The sequence below is a fragment of the Aulonocara stuartgranti genome, assembly GCF_965226115.1.
Source record: "Aulonocara stuartgranti genome assembly, chromosome: 16".
Lineage (NCBI taxonomy): Eukaryota > Metazoa > Chordata > Actinopteri > Cichliformes > Cichlidae > Aulonocara > Aulonocara stuartgranti.
The window spans coordinates 13,480,342-13,495,862 of NC_138952.1; the positions used below are offsets into that span (position 1 = coordinate 13,480,342).

The 15,521-nt window shown below is 39.2% G+C and overlaps 1 protein-coding gene across 2 annotated transcripts in view; it reads right to left on the reverse strand.

Annotated features, from left to right (window-relative positions):
• Positions 1–2,119: 2,119 nt before the first annotated feature.
• Positions 2,120–15,521, reverse strand: part of abca12 (ATP-binding cassette, sub-family A (ABC1), member 12) — a 58,125-nt gene continuing 44,723 nt past the window's right edge. For both annotated transcript variants that reach the window (XM_082509431.1, XM_082509430.1), the window contains exons 59-71: positions 14,798–14,975; positions 14,546–14,661; positions 11,843–12,005; positions 11,440–11,693; positions 10,820–11,027; positions 10,062–10,171; positions 9,335–9,485; positions 5,991–6,125; positions 5,329–5,432; positions 4,947–5,039; positions 4,592–4,697; positions 3,484–3,621; positions 2,120–3,016 (exon numbers count right to left, since the gene is read on the reverse strand). In XM_082509431.1, coding sequence (XP_082365557.1) covers positions 2,933–3,016; positions 3,484–3,621; positions 4,592–4,697; positions 4,947–5,039; positions 5,329–5,432; positions 5,991–6,125; positions 9,335–9,485; positions 10,062–10,171; positions 10,820–11,027; positions 11,440–11,693; positions 11,843–12,005; positions 14,546–14,661; positions 14,798–14,975 — 1,840 coding nt within the window. In that variant the 3' untranslated portion in view covers positions 2,120–2,932. The remainder of the gene's footprint in view (positions 3,017–3,483; positions 3,622–4,591; positions 4,698–4,946; positions 5,040–5,328; positions 5,433–5,990; positions 6,126–9,334; positions 9,486–10,061; positions 10,172–10,819; positions 11,028–11,439; positions 11,694–11,842; positions 12,006–14,545; positions 14,662–14,797; positions 14,976–15,521) is intronic.

The following is a 15,521-nucleotide window of genomic DNA, read 5'->3' on the forward strand; positions in this document are numbered from 1 at the left end:
TCCATGAATCTTTTCTCTGGTCTTTGTGTTTTCCTCCTGCCTGGCAGCTCTATATTCAACATCTTTTGTGCGATATATTCACATTCTCTACACATGTTCTGCCTTGCCTCTCTGACTTTTCTTCAACCTGCTGAACCTGAGCTGTCCCTCTGAAATACTCGTTTCTAATATTGTCCCTCCTGCTCACTCCCAATGAATACCTTAAACTCTGCAACCTCCACCTCTGCCTCTTGTCTTTTCATTAAAGCCACTATCCCCAAACCATACATCACTTTTACTATTTTGTCAAACTTCCCTGTCATTCTTGTTTTTTGTCTTCGGTAACAAATCACCCCTGACACTCATCTCCACCTACTCCACCCTTCTTACACTCTCTTCTATACCTCTCTTGTGCATTGCCTATCACTTTGGATGGTTGATTCCAGGTATTTACACTCCCCTCACTACCTCTGTTCCTTGCAACTTCACCTCTACACCTGGGTTTCTCTCATTCACACCCATGTATTCTGACTCAGTTCTACTGACTCTCATTCCTCTTTTCTTCAAAGTATACCTCCACCTCACTAGGCTCTCTTTCACCTGCTCCCTACTCTCACTATAGATCACATTGTCATGTGCAAACATTATTGTCCACAAAGAGTCCTGCCTCACCTCATCTGTCGACCTGTCCATCACCACTGCAGACAAGAAGGGTCTCAAGGGTGATCCCTGATGTAATCCCACCCCCACCTTTAACTCATCACTCACTCCTACCACACACCTCACCACTGTGTCTCTGTCCTCATACATGTCCTTCACAACTTTCACATACGCAATCTCTTCTACGCTTCTATACTTCTCTATCGACACTCTCAAAGCAAACATTGCATCTGTAGTGCTCTTTTTCGGCATGAAGGTGTACTGCTGCTCTTAACAGCTCGTTTGCATAGCTTCATGGTATGGCTCATCAACTTTATCCCTCTGTAGTTACTACAGCTCTGCACATCACTCTTGTTCTTGAAAATTGATACCAGTACACTTCCCTGTTCCTCTCTCCTACACATATATGTATGTATGTATGTATGTATGTATGTATGTATATATATATATATATATATATATATATATATATATATTGACTGGCATGTTAAACAGATCTTTAGGAATGATTTTTCTTCTGCAGATATGCTCAAAAAACACCAAGTCCTTGCAATTGTTATATCTGGGCTGGATTACTGTAATTCCTTATGATAGACTTTTCTTTTCCTAAAAGGTCCCAGAAGAGGCTTCAATTGATCCAAAACACTGCCACTAATGTGCCATCTAAGACTAGGATGAGGAAAAAAACCTGATTCATCCTGATTTGTATTTAAAATCTTTCTCCTCAGCACGAAGCCCTGAATGATCAGACTTTATATAGACCTCATTTACCACAGGACCACCATATTATTCCAACAGAGCACTTCATTCTCAAACTGCAGGCTTATTTGTGATTTGTAGTTTATGTAAGTAGAATGGGAGAAAGAGCCTTCAGATATCTGGCCCCTCTACTGTGGAACCAGATCCTAGTTCGGGCTTGGAAGACATTAACTCTTTCCGCTTATAAGATTAGCCTTTAACGTTTGCTATTATAGGTGCAAGGTACTTGAGAGACTTTGTTTGATGCACCAAGTACATCTCCCCCACTCCCCTTTTTTTCAGTCCGTGTGCATTTATATACCAGTACTGCATGTTATTAACTTTTGTCAAATTTTTCCTGAAACCTTTTTTTGTTGTTTCTGGTCTCCCCTTTCCCCTCACCAGCCACTGCAGTATGCTACCTCTTTCAACCCTTCCTTAGGTTTCTTCCTGTAAAAAGGACGGTCTTCCCCAGTGTCGCAAAGTGTTTGCTCATAGGGCATTATATGAATGTTAGGGTGTTTACCTTACAGCACAAAATAGCTGGTTATATGAAAATAATATATGAAAATATATGAAAATAAATGGATAGAACTGAACTGAATTAATTAGTAGAAATGCAATAATACATCTGCAATGTTTTTATAACTTATATTGACCACTGAAGCAAAATCAAAGATCTTAAATAGTCCCTGTGCAGAAAAATAGTAGAAGCATAAACAGTAGGCAAATGAACAGCAGCTGCACTTGAAAAATAGCTTTATTAAATTATAAAAAAATAGGCTTGATGCAGTTAATACCACATGGAGCAGGTCCATAGGCAAAAAAGTCTATTAAATATTCAGTACAGTCATTCCAGAAGTTACATATACCCTTGGAGAAAGTGTTAATGAGTGAGGGGAAAGTGCATATTAAGCTCTCAGTGTCAATATTTTCTTTTGTCAAATTTAAAATAGAATAGAATAGAATAGAATTCAACTTTATTGTCATTGCACATGCACAGGTACAGGGCAAAATTTCATCTCAGGAGCAGAATTATATATAGTTCACATAAAAAAATACATTACTTTTTGTTTGTGTTATATATTTATTAAATGAGTATGTTATGATGTTGTATAGTGATGGTTTGCCACCAATGACCTTAATTAAAAATCATTCTAAATATTTTATTAGCTATGGTCTAATATTCTAGGTAAAGGTAGGTAGGTAAAAAGAACCCTAGCCACAGAGAGAAATTAACAGACTACATAATTAAAGTAAACGTCATATATAATGTTACCTGAATGATTCAAAGTGAACATGCAAACAGTGTTATGTAGAAGAGTAATTATTCACTTCATCTACTCGTGTATGCAGACTGGCCATGTATTCTTATGCTTTTCATCAACAGTTTGATTTGGTAAGAAAAAAAGTGTAATTTAACCTTCATATTCACAGTCAAGTGACTAAAAAATAATATTCCTAAAAAGAACCCACAAACATTTAAGTCACATTTTCTACTATATTAAGGTCAGATTTAGTGTGAATGGACACACACTAAAGATGGCAGTCAGCTCTATGCTTGTACTTCATCTTCATCTTCGGCATCAATTGGTATGGTTTCCATGCCGATCTTTCCCATGGCGAAATTGATGAAGACCTGTGAAGGTTCAGCAATAATGTAAGAGCCATGTCAATATGAAAGGCAATTATTTTTCTCTGACCTGCTTAATTTTGGCTGGTCCGTTTCCCAACCCCCCCACCCCTCCTGTCCTGTCTTCTGCCTATAGTATGTTCCAATCCCCAAGCCTCAAAGGGGTAAAGTGGTTGAAGAATATCAGCACTGGCTGCATATAAAGCTCTTGGATTCTCACCCTAACTCATATTCCATTTATTTTCCCTCAGGCCTCCCCTCTGTCAGTTTCCCTCTGCCTCTTTTAAACTTTCTCTTTCTCTGTCTTTCACTCCCACTCAGCTTTCTTGTGTCCCTGCTTCTTTTCCCACCTCTCTTCTTCTCTCACTCCCCGTCGCTTTTTTCTGTCCCTTGCCACCATCAACCCACACCTACAAAAACCTCACACTAGTTCTTCCCCTCTCTCAGTTTATGTTGTCTCTTTTTTTTCTCACCTCATCCAGTGTGGTCTGGCTCACAGAGAAGTGCTTGATCTGCAGAGCAGTCTTGTTGGACTCCAGCTGGTCGAAGATGTCAGCCAAACCTCCAGGAGCAAATGGGACGTGGTACTCCACCACAGCCGAGTGCTGGTCCTGTGTGTTGGAAAAGGATGCCAAATGTGAGGTAAAAAGTTAAAAGAAAGTGCTCGTTCTTCTTTAACTATAATTTGATTCTTGCACTTGTATGAAGAAAATAAAATCCTTCTTAATCTTACAATGCTGCAAACATTATTTTGGGGGTAGAAAATCTACTTTTTTTTTTAAATACTGTATACGCACTGTACTTTTGGTAAGGGCTCTGGGCACAGCAGGTTCTTATATAATGAGTTTCCTTCTATTCTTAGCTGAGCAAGTCAGCATTATAATGAAGAAAAGTCCACATGGGCAGCGAGGTATCAGACAAAGTTCATTTTTTATAGATTCTTTAATGGTGCACTGATCATTATTATCATATTAACACTGATTCAAACGTGTACAGGGAACACGGTTAATCACAGTGACAAATACACAAAATGATCACCCAGCTCGGAAGGTAACCCCATGCTTAAATGACTGATTTAGCGCTTTCACGGGCAACAACTTTGCTATTTTGGTTCACTACCACATTCCCTCAGGAGTTGGTGAAGAGTGAGGCAGATAGAAACATGACACCAAATTAGTGCTTATGCTGATTCATGTCTGCTGGATGTGTAAATAAGCAACTGTTTGCTAACACGTTTGCCTTAAACACTGACAAATATAGCCATATTTATATATCCATCTGTTATATATAATTATATACCAGAAACATAAACGATCTAAAAGACCTTGGAATACTGCCAGGATTTGTCACAATCACTGCATCTGTGGATTTATTATATTAGTTTGTTAGGCAAATAATAAAGGATGGAAATAATACCCAAAAAAGGCTCATAATTTAAGAGTATCTTGCCTTATTAATTATCAGTTGATCATTAATGCCTCGTGTACTTTAGAGTTTATAGTGTATATTTAAAAATATGCACAGAAAGTAGTCAAGAGTCCTTTTTTTACCAAGTACTCTTGACTGCTCTGGATAACTCACCTTGAGATAAGTGCTGGGGAATCTGCGCTGCATGAAGCTAGTGATTTTCCCTACGTCACAAGAGGCCTCAGCCAAGTACATCTTCACAGTGAACCCATTGCCAAACCTGCACAAGGGAGATTTTATGAACAAAGCAGAGTTCTTACATGTCTGAGGCATGGGGCTCTGGTGGTGGAGTGAGAGAGAGTGTGTGTGTGTGCGTGCGTGTGTGTGTGTGGTGGAGGGCACTGTTCTTACAAATTAAATTGAGCATTCAACTGCACAAAGGACCATGGGGGGCAAGAAAGAGAGGCAGTGGAGACAGGGTGTGGAGAGCAGTAATGGCAGGGTTGTAGGATGAGGAGAGGTCACTAACCTGTTCTTAATGTGCTGCAGGGAGCCCAGGCATCGGAACTGACCTTTCACCATGATGGCAAGACGACTGCACAGTGCCTCACATTCCTCCATGCTGAGATTTGGAGACAAGGAGGGAAAGATAAAAGGTCATACAAAGGTCCATTAGGATAAAAGTAATTACCCATGCCAGCTGTCACACAGAAATATATATATATATATATATATATATATATATATATATATATACATACACATACACACATATATATGTTATTACATTTGTTATCAAGAGTATGCTGTGGGAAAAAGATTGAATGGCTTTGTCCTAGAATGCTAATCATCTCTGCACAAATCTCTCCTTTGTGCTGAGGTCATATAATGGGTGCATGATATCTTCTAACCTGTGGGATGTGAGAACCACAGCACACTTTCCTTTCACTTCCTCAGAGATGATTTTCCATAGGTGACGCTTAGTACGAGGGTCCATGCCAGAGCTTGGCTCATCCTGTGGATAACGGAGGAATGAGACAAGAATAGAGGAATGGTCAAAACAGCATAAAGGCATCAAATGAAAACATGGAAGGCAGCATGTAGCAAACACAGCGTAGTGCATACAGTAGAGGGAAGGGCACAGCAAAGAAGAGAGAGTAAACACATATATAAATGCAAAATAGGAATGGGGATGGGAGGTCCAGTGTTGCATGCAGAGCAAACAACAGAGAAATGAAGACAAATCAAACAAGGGAGCACTGGTTACTGAAGAAAACACGGGGAGGAAAAGGGAATAGCTGAAGACAAAAAGGGATGGAAAAAGAGAGAGAGGATTTGATGGAGACATAGGCACAAACAAACTTAAAAGCTACAGGCAAGACCCCTCGGGTAAGCTTGGGTAAGCAGACTAATTAACTATATGCGATCTGTCAAGTCTAAGTGATCGATATCTGCTTTCCTTCAAAGACCATTTCAGGAAGAACGGTGCAGAGTTAGTTTAATATTTGTTGTCTGGTGACTTGTTAGGAAATTAAATGTGCAGCTACAGCAGTGTGAACAGGTGTGTTCTCACCAGGAGAAGGATTTGTGGATTCCCGATGAGAGCCAGCGCTGTAGAGAGCTTCCTTCGGGTGCCACAACTGTAACCGTCGGTAATGATGTTTCTGTGGTAGTTGAGCTGCAGCCTCTTCAGTAGGTAGTTCACCAGCTACAGAGGAAACATGCAGGGGATTACAAAGTGGATGGACAAAATAACAAACAGCACACGTGAGAGGACTCTAGTTTGGCATTCACTAATCCCAGCCAGAATGTGACTACACAGATAGGTTACATTGTAATAATTTTTAATTAGCAGTCTGTTTTCTTTTTTAATTGGTGGTGCAGTACCAGTGGTCAAAGCAAATCATTTATTTATTACTGCATGGACTACCACCTGTTAGATAGTCATGTTAAATCTCTTGTTCGGTCTTGCTTTTATCATTTAAGAAATATTTCTAAATTGAGCTCTATTATATCCTATACCGAACTGGAGATTGTTATTCATGCTTTTATCTCTTCACGACTGGACTATTGCAATTCCCTGTTTACTTGTTTAAATAAAGGTTCTTTGGAGCGTCTGCAGATCGTTCAGAATGCTGCAGCAAGACTTTTGACGAAAGCTTCTAAATTTTCACATATAACACCGTTGCTCATGCAGTTACATTGGCTTCCTGTTGAATTTAGAGTCCAGTTTAAGATTTTGGTTTTAACTTTCAAGGCTCTTCAACAACAAGCACCACCATATATCATTGAACTTTTACAGCCCTATGCCCCTAGTAGGTCTCTGAGGTCGAGTAGTCAGGGCCTACTTGTCATTCAGTATACGAGACTGAAAACTAGGGGTGATAGAGCTTTTGCTACTGTGGCCGCCAGACTGTGGAATTCCCTTCCTCAGGACTTACGATCCGCTGATTCATTGATTACTTTTAAAAAACAGCTAAAAACACATCTTTTTAAAACTGCCTTTTGCTAACTTTGTTTGTATTTTGTCTTTTTAATCTGTTATATCTTGTAAAGCACTTTGTGATCTCTATCTAGAAATGTGCTATATAAATAAAATTTTACTTACTTACTTACTTACTGTAATCTTCTTTTTAGACACTTTACATGCTAAGTGATAAGCACGAGATTAATGATAGAAAACAACAATAATTAAAGGTAATAAAATTTGCTTTGCCTTTTTCCATCCATGTTTATATCAGAAGCAGAATACTTTATTAATCCCTAAAGAAATTATGTTATGTATGCTCTTTATGTATTATATATATCTGAATGTAGATCATGGAAATGTCCAAACACCGTCTGTTGTAAACTGCTAATCATTGCAGGGGATGTGTAATGGTCTTTCAGTGATGTAACAGGAGTCGATAGGTCTAATGATTGCTCCTCGTGGCTGTTTGACCCCCTGCCTTCACCCCAAAGCAAAATGAGACAGTGTTATAGACTACCATGCTGCTCCTAGCTTCAGCCACATGATAAAGCTTCAAACAGTTGCTGTTCCTTAACAGCCAAATCACAACTGCAGTCACTTCAAGACGCTTTATATTGTAAGGTAGAGACTCTAAGATAATGCAAAGAACTCAACTGGAGACCCTCAGTGGAGATCTAATATATAACTACACATACTTGTTTTCACAACAGGAAAATATAGATTTACATGATAAAAGGTAAAGGTGGATACTATTTCTTACTGCCAATTTTATATTCCTGTTACACGTGTAACCGCTTTCTCCCATTTCGTCCAGTACAGCCACACAACAAATAACTAAGGTATCTATCTATTCCACTTCCATGAATATTTAATTATGTTTGTACAGCAGTGATGACTTTACACTGTGACTTTATTCTATCTAAACTCTATGCAGTCCCGGGGCTGCAGAAGCTGATGCAGTATAATCCATTTGGTGCATGGCAGTTGATCCTGTGTGTTAAACCCAGCAGGGATCAAAAACCCTTAATGACTTATAAACATTTCAGTCACTTAAAACTCTTCAAGGCTTCCCTGTTAATCAAATAAAATAGTGTGCTGTAAATACAACTACATTTTCAAATAGCTTAAAGTGATTTCCCATTGGTAGGCTTTAGTCTTTTTCCCATTAGTTGGCAAATTTGGAAACCAGATCGATGAAGCAAGTTAATGCAATAGATACCTTCACATAGAGTCTCTGCTGTTTCTCTGTAAGACAATTCGCCTTTTGTCTAGAGTTTTCATTACCATTCACTGTTTTTAAAAGTTTTATACTAGACAATTTCATACTAGACAAATACACAGTATTTTGTTATGTGAATGATAAAGACTGGTAACATAGACTATTCCTCATGCAGCAGGTTCAAATCAAAATATGATGTTTTTATGTTCTCTCATAAAAGCTGCTTTCTATCACCTTTGATGTTACAGCTCATTAAGCCAACAAAACCATGTCAATGAAAAATGACCCCATTAAGGCCTGTCTCATTATGCACAGCTAGGGGACTGTCAGTAGGAGACAACATAAGAGGAACTCTATATATAACCTCAGCTTTGAGAATTAGCCTGATGCTGCTGCAGTTGCCATTATAACCATTGTTGTCAGTATACTGACCGGAGAGGAGGGGCTGTAACAACAGCAGTGAGGGTGATTAGTGTCAGACAGATCCATTTCTGTGCTTTACTGTCTGTGTAAGCATGTGTATCTATGTGCAGCACTCTTGGTAATGTGCGTGCTCAATTCTGTTGGTAAAATGCCTGAGACTGTCAGAGACAATGTTTTTGTTGTTCTTCATTCTGACCTCAAAATGGTGCAAAGAAAGAGAAAAAAGCAGACAGCGCTTACAGCTTGTCATGATATTTTCCACAATTTTTCACACTCCTAAGAGCTGCTTATTTTTGTTCTTCTCTGTCTTTCAAAAAAGAAATATTGATGGGATATTGATATTGAGCACACATCACGTGCTGATTGGTTGCTCTGCAGAGTCCTCTAATAAGCAGACACACTCAGCAATCACCACAGAAGCAAGATTGATTAGGTCTCAGGAATGATAAATGAGAAGATTGAGGCTTTAGTGGCATGTCAAATAAGATTCTCCCGTCATAAAAGCAGAATTTAAATATACATTTTTCCGCAGTAATGCATACTACATCAGCTCAATTCTGATGTTTGGACTGCGCAAGCTGACAACAAAAGCTTTTTCATTTCGCTACAGATTCTACAGCTTTCATCACACATCATTCATTGCTGCACACTTTCTGATTCAGTATGCATAGGAGCAGCATCAGCTTCTAGTCCTGCGCTGGAAGTGCACCTTTGAATTTATATCAGATCCCGTGTCACTTTTTGAATGCTATTGTCACTTGGCAAAGTGACAATAGGCACCACTGCGTCTGCAGCTCTTCCTTACCCGGTCTGTCTCCCACTTTGAGATGCCACGTATGCGAGCATAGAAGTACAAATGCTCTTCTCCAGTGAGCAAATCATCCAGTGCATCCACTTGAGGACAGTAGCCGATGTTAATTCCTTGTTTCTGGCACTCCATGATGTCTACCAAATGTCTGGGGGGAAAACACACACAAAGAAAGATTTTCTTAAGCAGCATTCACCACATGATGTGGGACAGGCATGTAGGGTGTTTCAGAGGATCTGCTGTCTGTGGGGTGCTATCTAGCTTGCTAATATCCACTTTATATACTGACAACACAGCAGGACTGTACATTGCTACTTGTATGAAAGCTCTTCAGATACATCTTTAAGATAAAATTGCTAGTTTCTAAATCCCAAAACTATCATATTCAAATTTTCCCCAATAAAAAATTAATAACATCCCTCATATGTGAATGATTGCATTACGTAATTAAATTTTGGAATTACCTATGCACCTGTACCAATAAAATGAAATTCTTTCTTGTAAATGTTTAATTCTATAAGTCATCTTTATTTTGCTGGAATGTGTACATACTTATCCTGACATCTCTGCATCACTTTAGTGTGCAGCTAAAATGCAAGAGTGGTCATAAAAACACAACTATTCCCGCTAAGTTAATCCAGCGGTGGAAGAAGGGGGTAATAAAGAAAAACAGATTAAATACAAACATGCACTAGGCAACATTCACATGTTACATAAAGCTTACCCATCCCAGTCCTTGATCTGTGCAGTGCCATCAGTGGGGCTAACGTCTCCAGTCAACATCTTGAAGGTGGTAGTTTTTCCTGCTCCGTTCACTCCCAGCAAGCCAAAGCACTAAAAATAAACACTAGTTTCTTAGTAACTTCAAGCATTTTGCTATTATGCAGTATTGTGACGTAAAGCTGGGCTCTTTAAAGATTAGCCAGGTCAGTATTTAGTGCTGCAAAACTATGTAAAAAAGAAGTGTGTCCAAAGAAAACTTTTTCATACAACCAGACATCTGAAGTAATAGAATAAAAATGACTCGGATCAAAGACTGGACTGAAATTGGTCAAAATAAAATAAAGGCTTTGAGAGTAAATTAAAACGACAGCTTAAAATGATCACTTTTTACTGACTGCAGAAGAATATGAAAATGCTGGCCCGTCTTTTTAGTCCATATTAAAATGTACAATATTGTACATGCTTGTTATAGCCGCCAACAGTGGCTCCAAATCCTCAGCTGTGTTAATAACAGTAGGCTGTTGGTATTTTAAATTAATTGCAATCTTTGACGAGTCCATTGCACACAGCGACTAGTACCACCGTACAGCTCTTCAGAAATAACAAAACAGAGGCTGTGTGATTTCTGGGTAATTATAGAGTTATGCTGCTGCCATAAGAGATTAGACATTATTACACAATACCCCCCATTTTGCTACCCTCTTGCCTTAGAACAGCTTTACTATATTAGTATTCTGTGCTCCTGCCTCTGAGGCTTACCTCTCCTGCAGGGATGCCCACAGACAGATTCTTGACAGCGTGGACCTTCTTACTGAGGTGTTGATAGATCTTTGTGAGCCGGTTGACTTGCAGTATGTCTGAGCTAGCTGCTCCACTGGCCACTCTGAGATGCTCAGATACCACATCCTCATCCTGATCATCATCATAAGCTGCCTGAGGCACAGTCTTGATGTAGCAAATTAGACGCCTATAATACAGAAAGGTTGTTGTTTTGTTTTTAAATAAGTGCAAGGCATTCTAGTTAATATAAATGCTTTATCACCCCCCGTCCCTGCCACAAAAAAATAAAAATAAATAAAATCACCAAAATCTTGGCCCACTTAGAATAAAAAAAATCTAATTTTACTTGCAATTGTCTTCTCTAATTACTTAATGTTGCTCTGTTGCATATTTAACCACCCGGTTGCATATTATCTGCATTTATTACATCTCATTTTCAGATTTTTGGCTACAAGAAGACTGCTTTATCAGTGTTAGCAGAAAACACATCTTGTGCATTTGCAAGTCCATCCTACCTTTAAAGAAAGCAAATGAAACTGATCTCAGTTAAAGATTCTGTGAATGTATATTCTCCTTTATATTATTTCTGTGTTTCTCACCTGACTTTGCGCATTAGAGATTTGTTGATCAAAAGACGCAGCGTGAAGAAGACCAGGCCCTGGATGATGGAGGAGATGAACATCCATCCCAGAGCTTCTGTGGAGAATGGGTTCTTATAGGCATCGACTCCATAGCCACTGAGAATCTGGACCTCTATGTCACCTCTGGCCAGTTCCATCAGCCCATTCCCAAAGCTGAACTGGGGGAAGATGAGGAAGGCGTAGCTCAGCTTCTGGAAGATTTTCTGGATTGCCTACAGGAGAGAAGCACAGAAGAGGGGACAAGATCTGAGGATGTGAAACTGAGTTTAACTGAGCTCATCTTGAATTCTTCACTCTCCTGTCAATGGACAAGCAAGGTATGTTTTCTAAGTTTCCCCCTGATTCTTACAGTTAATCTTACCTCAGGATTATGCATTGATATTTGACCCAGAAAGTAGAGGATGCAGGTGGTCAAGATGGTGTTGACACTGATGAAGAGGTTGATGCACACGTAGATGATAAAGGCCATCTCTGCATCCCTGAAGATCCCGGCAAACAGATACATCCATGGGAAGGTGGAAAACCTGAGATGACAGAATAATCGCATTTTAAACTTAAAAAAATAACTCCACAGATGCACTTCAAAGCTGCGGTAACATGGTTGGGTTGGTTTGAAATACAGAAAACAGAAGGTTATAACATAAAATTAATAGAGAAATTGTGCAGTTTTGCTTACAAATGCACCTTCTAAAATATAGGCTTGTCTGAAGAGAGCCAGACAGAGTAGCTATGAGCCTTAAGAAAAAGAAGCCAGCAAAGAATACTGAAAAGAGAAGGTGGAATATACCATGCTACAATGAGGGTAAACATTCAGTCATGAAGCCAAAATAGAGGAAGATAAATGACTTCTCCCTATATTCCCTCGCATAATCTGTTTGTCCATTTGATTGGTAAGTCTGGGTCAGCAATACAGAGAGTAAGAGAAGGAAGGGAGAAAGAAATGAAAAAAAAAAAAAGAGCAGTGTGGGAAATGAAACAGACAGACACAAACAGATAGAGACAGACAGAGACAAAGCATCTGCATGCTTTGCCCAAAAAAAGTGCTTGGTAGGCAAGTGTGGGTGCCAAGCCATGACAAGGAACAGAAGCAAGAAGGCTGAACACCAGACCAGGTGGGTGCAGCCTGACAGATGGAGCACTGTGATTACTCATTGCTTGGGAAGGAGACATCTGTCTGATAAATGAGAAGCAGAGTCCTGACTTGGCTTTCTAAAATCTAGGGCTCAGGACTAGGCCTCCAAACAACAACGGCAAACACAAGAGTGTAAACCTCAGCAGCAGCTCGGGGATTGATGTAAATAATCCCAGTAATTCAGATGAGGCGAAACATGACACATCAGGGGTTTTGATACCATCCCCAAATCTAAATCTCTTTGTCAGACTGAACTGAAACCTTTGTATTTCGAGATTATAGCTAACCTCTGTCTCATACTAAGTCATTCTGTTATTGCCATAAGCCCTGTTGCTTCCTGATTCCCCCCTTTCTCCCTCTCTGGTGTCTTTGCCTTGAATGGGATAAACACGTTAGTAGTGATTTTCCATTAGCATTGCAGTCCTACTGCCATCTGTCTTAGCAAGAAATTCACAATAAACTTTTTTGCAGCATTTGCTCGTCCTTATGCTCTGCGCTGTAAATCCAACCTACTGGCACAGAATTGCAGTGCATGTGTGGAGATAGGCTTTTGAAAATGTATAAACCTTTCAATGATTGCTTGACTTTGGAAAGTCCTCTGCAAGAAATGTATTGTGCATTTGAATGAATCAGTATTTTCCCTGTTTGACTCCTTGGATGAGCTGGGTTCATGTTGAGGGTGATGGGCCTGCTGCAAGCATAAAGCACCATTCAATGAATAGGTTTGGTTTAGAGCAGTGCAGATGCTTCTGGAAACTTCACACACTTCCTGCTGTTGTCTCAGCAGGGCAACAGCCAGAACAACACATTCACCATCTCTATGACAGATTTGATGCGGTTCCCTTAAAACATTTTTTATAAACATGTCCATCATTCAGTGTGGTTCAGGTTGAAAATAAACTCAGAGGTAAGTAAAAATAGTTACAGTACTGTGCAAAAGTTTTAGGCAGGTGTGAAAAAATGCTGGAAACAAAGAATGTTTTCAGAAATATAAATGATTGTTTACTGGCCACAAATGTATCCTGCAGCAGGACGATGACCCCATTTAGAAATCATTAAGAACTATCTTCAGCACAAAGAAGAACAAGAAGTACTGGAAGTGATGGTATGGTCCCCGCAGTGCTCTGATCTCAACATCATCAAATATGTCTGGGAGTACATGAAGATACAGAAAGATGTGAGGACGCCTACATCCACAGAAGATCTCTGTTTAGTTCCCCAAGATGTTTGGAACAACCAACCAGCCGAGATCCTTCAAAAACTGTGTGCAAGTGTACCTAGAAGAATTGATGCTATTTTGAAGGCAAAGGGTGGTCACACCAGATATAGATTTGACTTAGATTTCTCTTGTCCATTCACTGCATTTTGTTGATTGATGAAAATAAAAGATTATTAAACTTCCATTTTTGAAAGCCTTCTTTGTTTACAGCATTTTTTCCTGCACAATACTGTATATTGCAACTAAAAGTGGCATAAGCAGTCATTACAGTACAGACCATTATCCAAGTGAACATTTAGGCCATTAGAAGTCTCTTTAATTTCCCTCTTTATGAAGTGGTAGCAAATATTACCTGCACTAAACCTTTCAATCTGACTGCTTGTCTAACTGCTACTTTGCTGTTGTGTTGCATCCATATTTTGTGACACTATCATGTGCTCTGACTTTAGCCATTAGTAAGTATTAAAATATTATATGACAGAATGATACCCAAATTAAGTTAAAATAAAATAAATGTTTGCTTTCATAATGGAAAACAATCAAGTAGTATAGCTACTGTAGAGAGAACAATCTCTAAAAGATTGTCCTTCAAAATTTTCAGCCACACGAAGGACTGGTTCATTATCAAATACATTTTTGTCAACAATATACACTCCAGTACAACTACAATGTGACTACAATTAGTGAATCTACTTTTTTTCAAAGTTACTGACCCAAAGAGCACCAGGAGGAGAGTGACGGCACCCAAATTTTGGCGTTCTGTAAATGCTGGAATCTGGAAGGCAGCAATCACAACAACGGTCGCAGCTACGGGGACCAAATAGATGACCTATGGAAAAAGGTGGGGCACAATGCAGCAACAGAAAGTCACTTCGTTTAATAACTTTTGAAAAAGATATATGGATGAAATTAAGTTGAACACATGGTTTTCAATATTGTAACCAATTAAAGAAATACGACGTTACCATGTCATAGATGAAGTTTACAATCCAGTAGAAGGACTCGCTGATGCCAGCAATGTGCTGAAGCCTCTTGGACCCTTTTTGGTGCTCAGTGACTTCATAGAGGGCAAAACTGGCTGTTGTAATTGAGAAGCCTGTGAGCACGCACAGAGCCACAAGGATGTGAAGCACTCCCTGGACACTGTGAAGAAAAGATCATCCAGGTGATGTGATTAAATACCATTAACCATTGAGTTATCATGAATAATGCACTTATCATGTTACTGGGCCATGTATTTATTGTGTTGTGTTTTTATTTTTTTGTTCTGTTCTTTTGAATTAAAACTACTACAATAGCAACAACAAACGGTGCAGAAGAGTGAATATAAACTGGCGTTCAACCAGGTGTATGTATTTTCTGAAAATACTAGCTCATTTTAACCAGAATTATCATATTATTCCCTACTGGGACGTGACTCATTTGAACTACTGAGGAATCTCACAATGAATGGAATCCCATTAATAACAAACAGCTTTGTGAAAGAAAAAGAGATGCTTGCGAATCATCTTTGACAAGATAACAGCAAGAGAAACAGATCACTTCACGCAGAGAACAACTTCACACTGTACAGTCAGCATGCCAAGGGTGTTTCTGTGAGACTGCAGAGCCTATTGTCCAGATTAGACCCCAGAAATCCAGTTGAAGCTTTGATCCCCTCAGTTCGTCTTCTACTCAGCGTGTTCATTT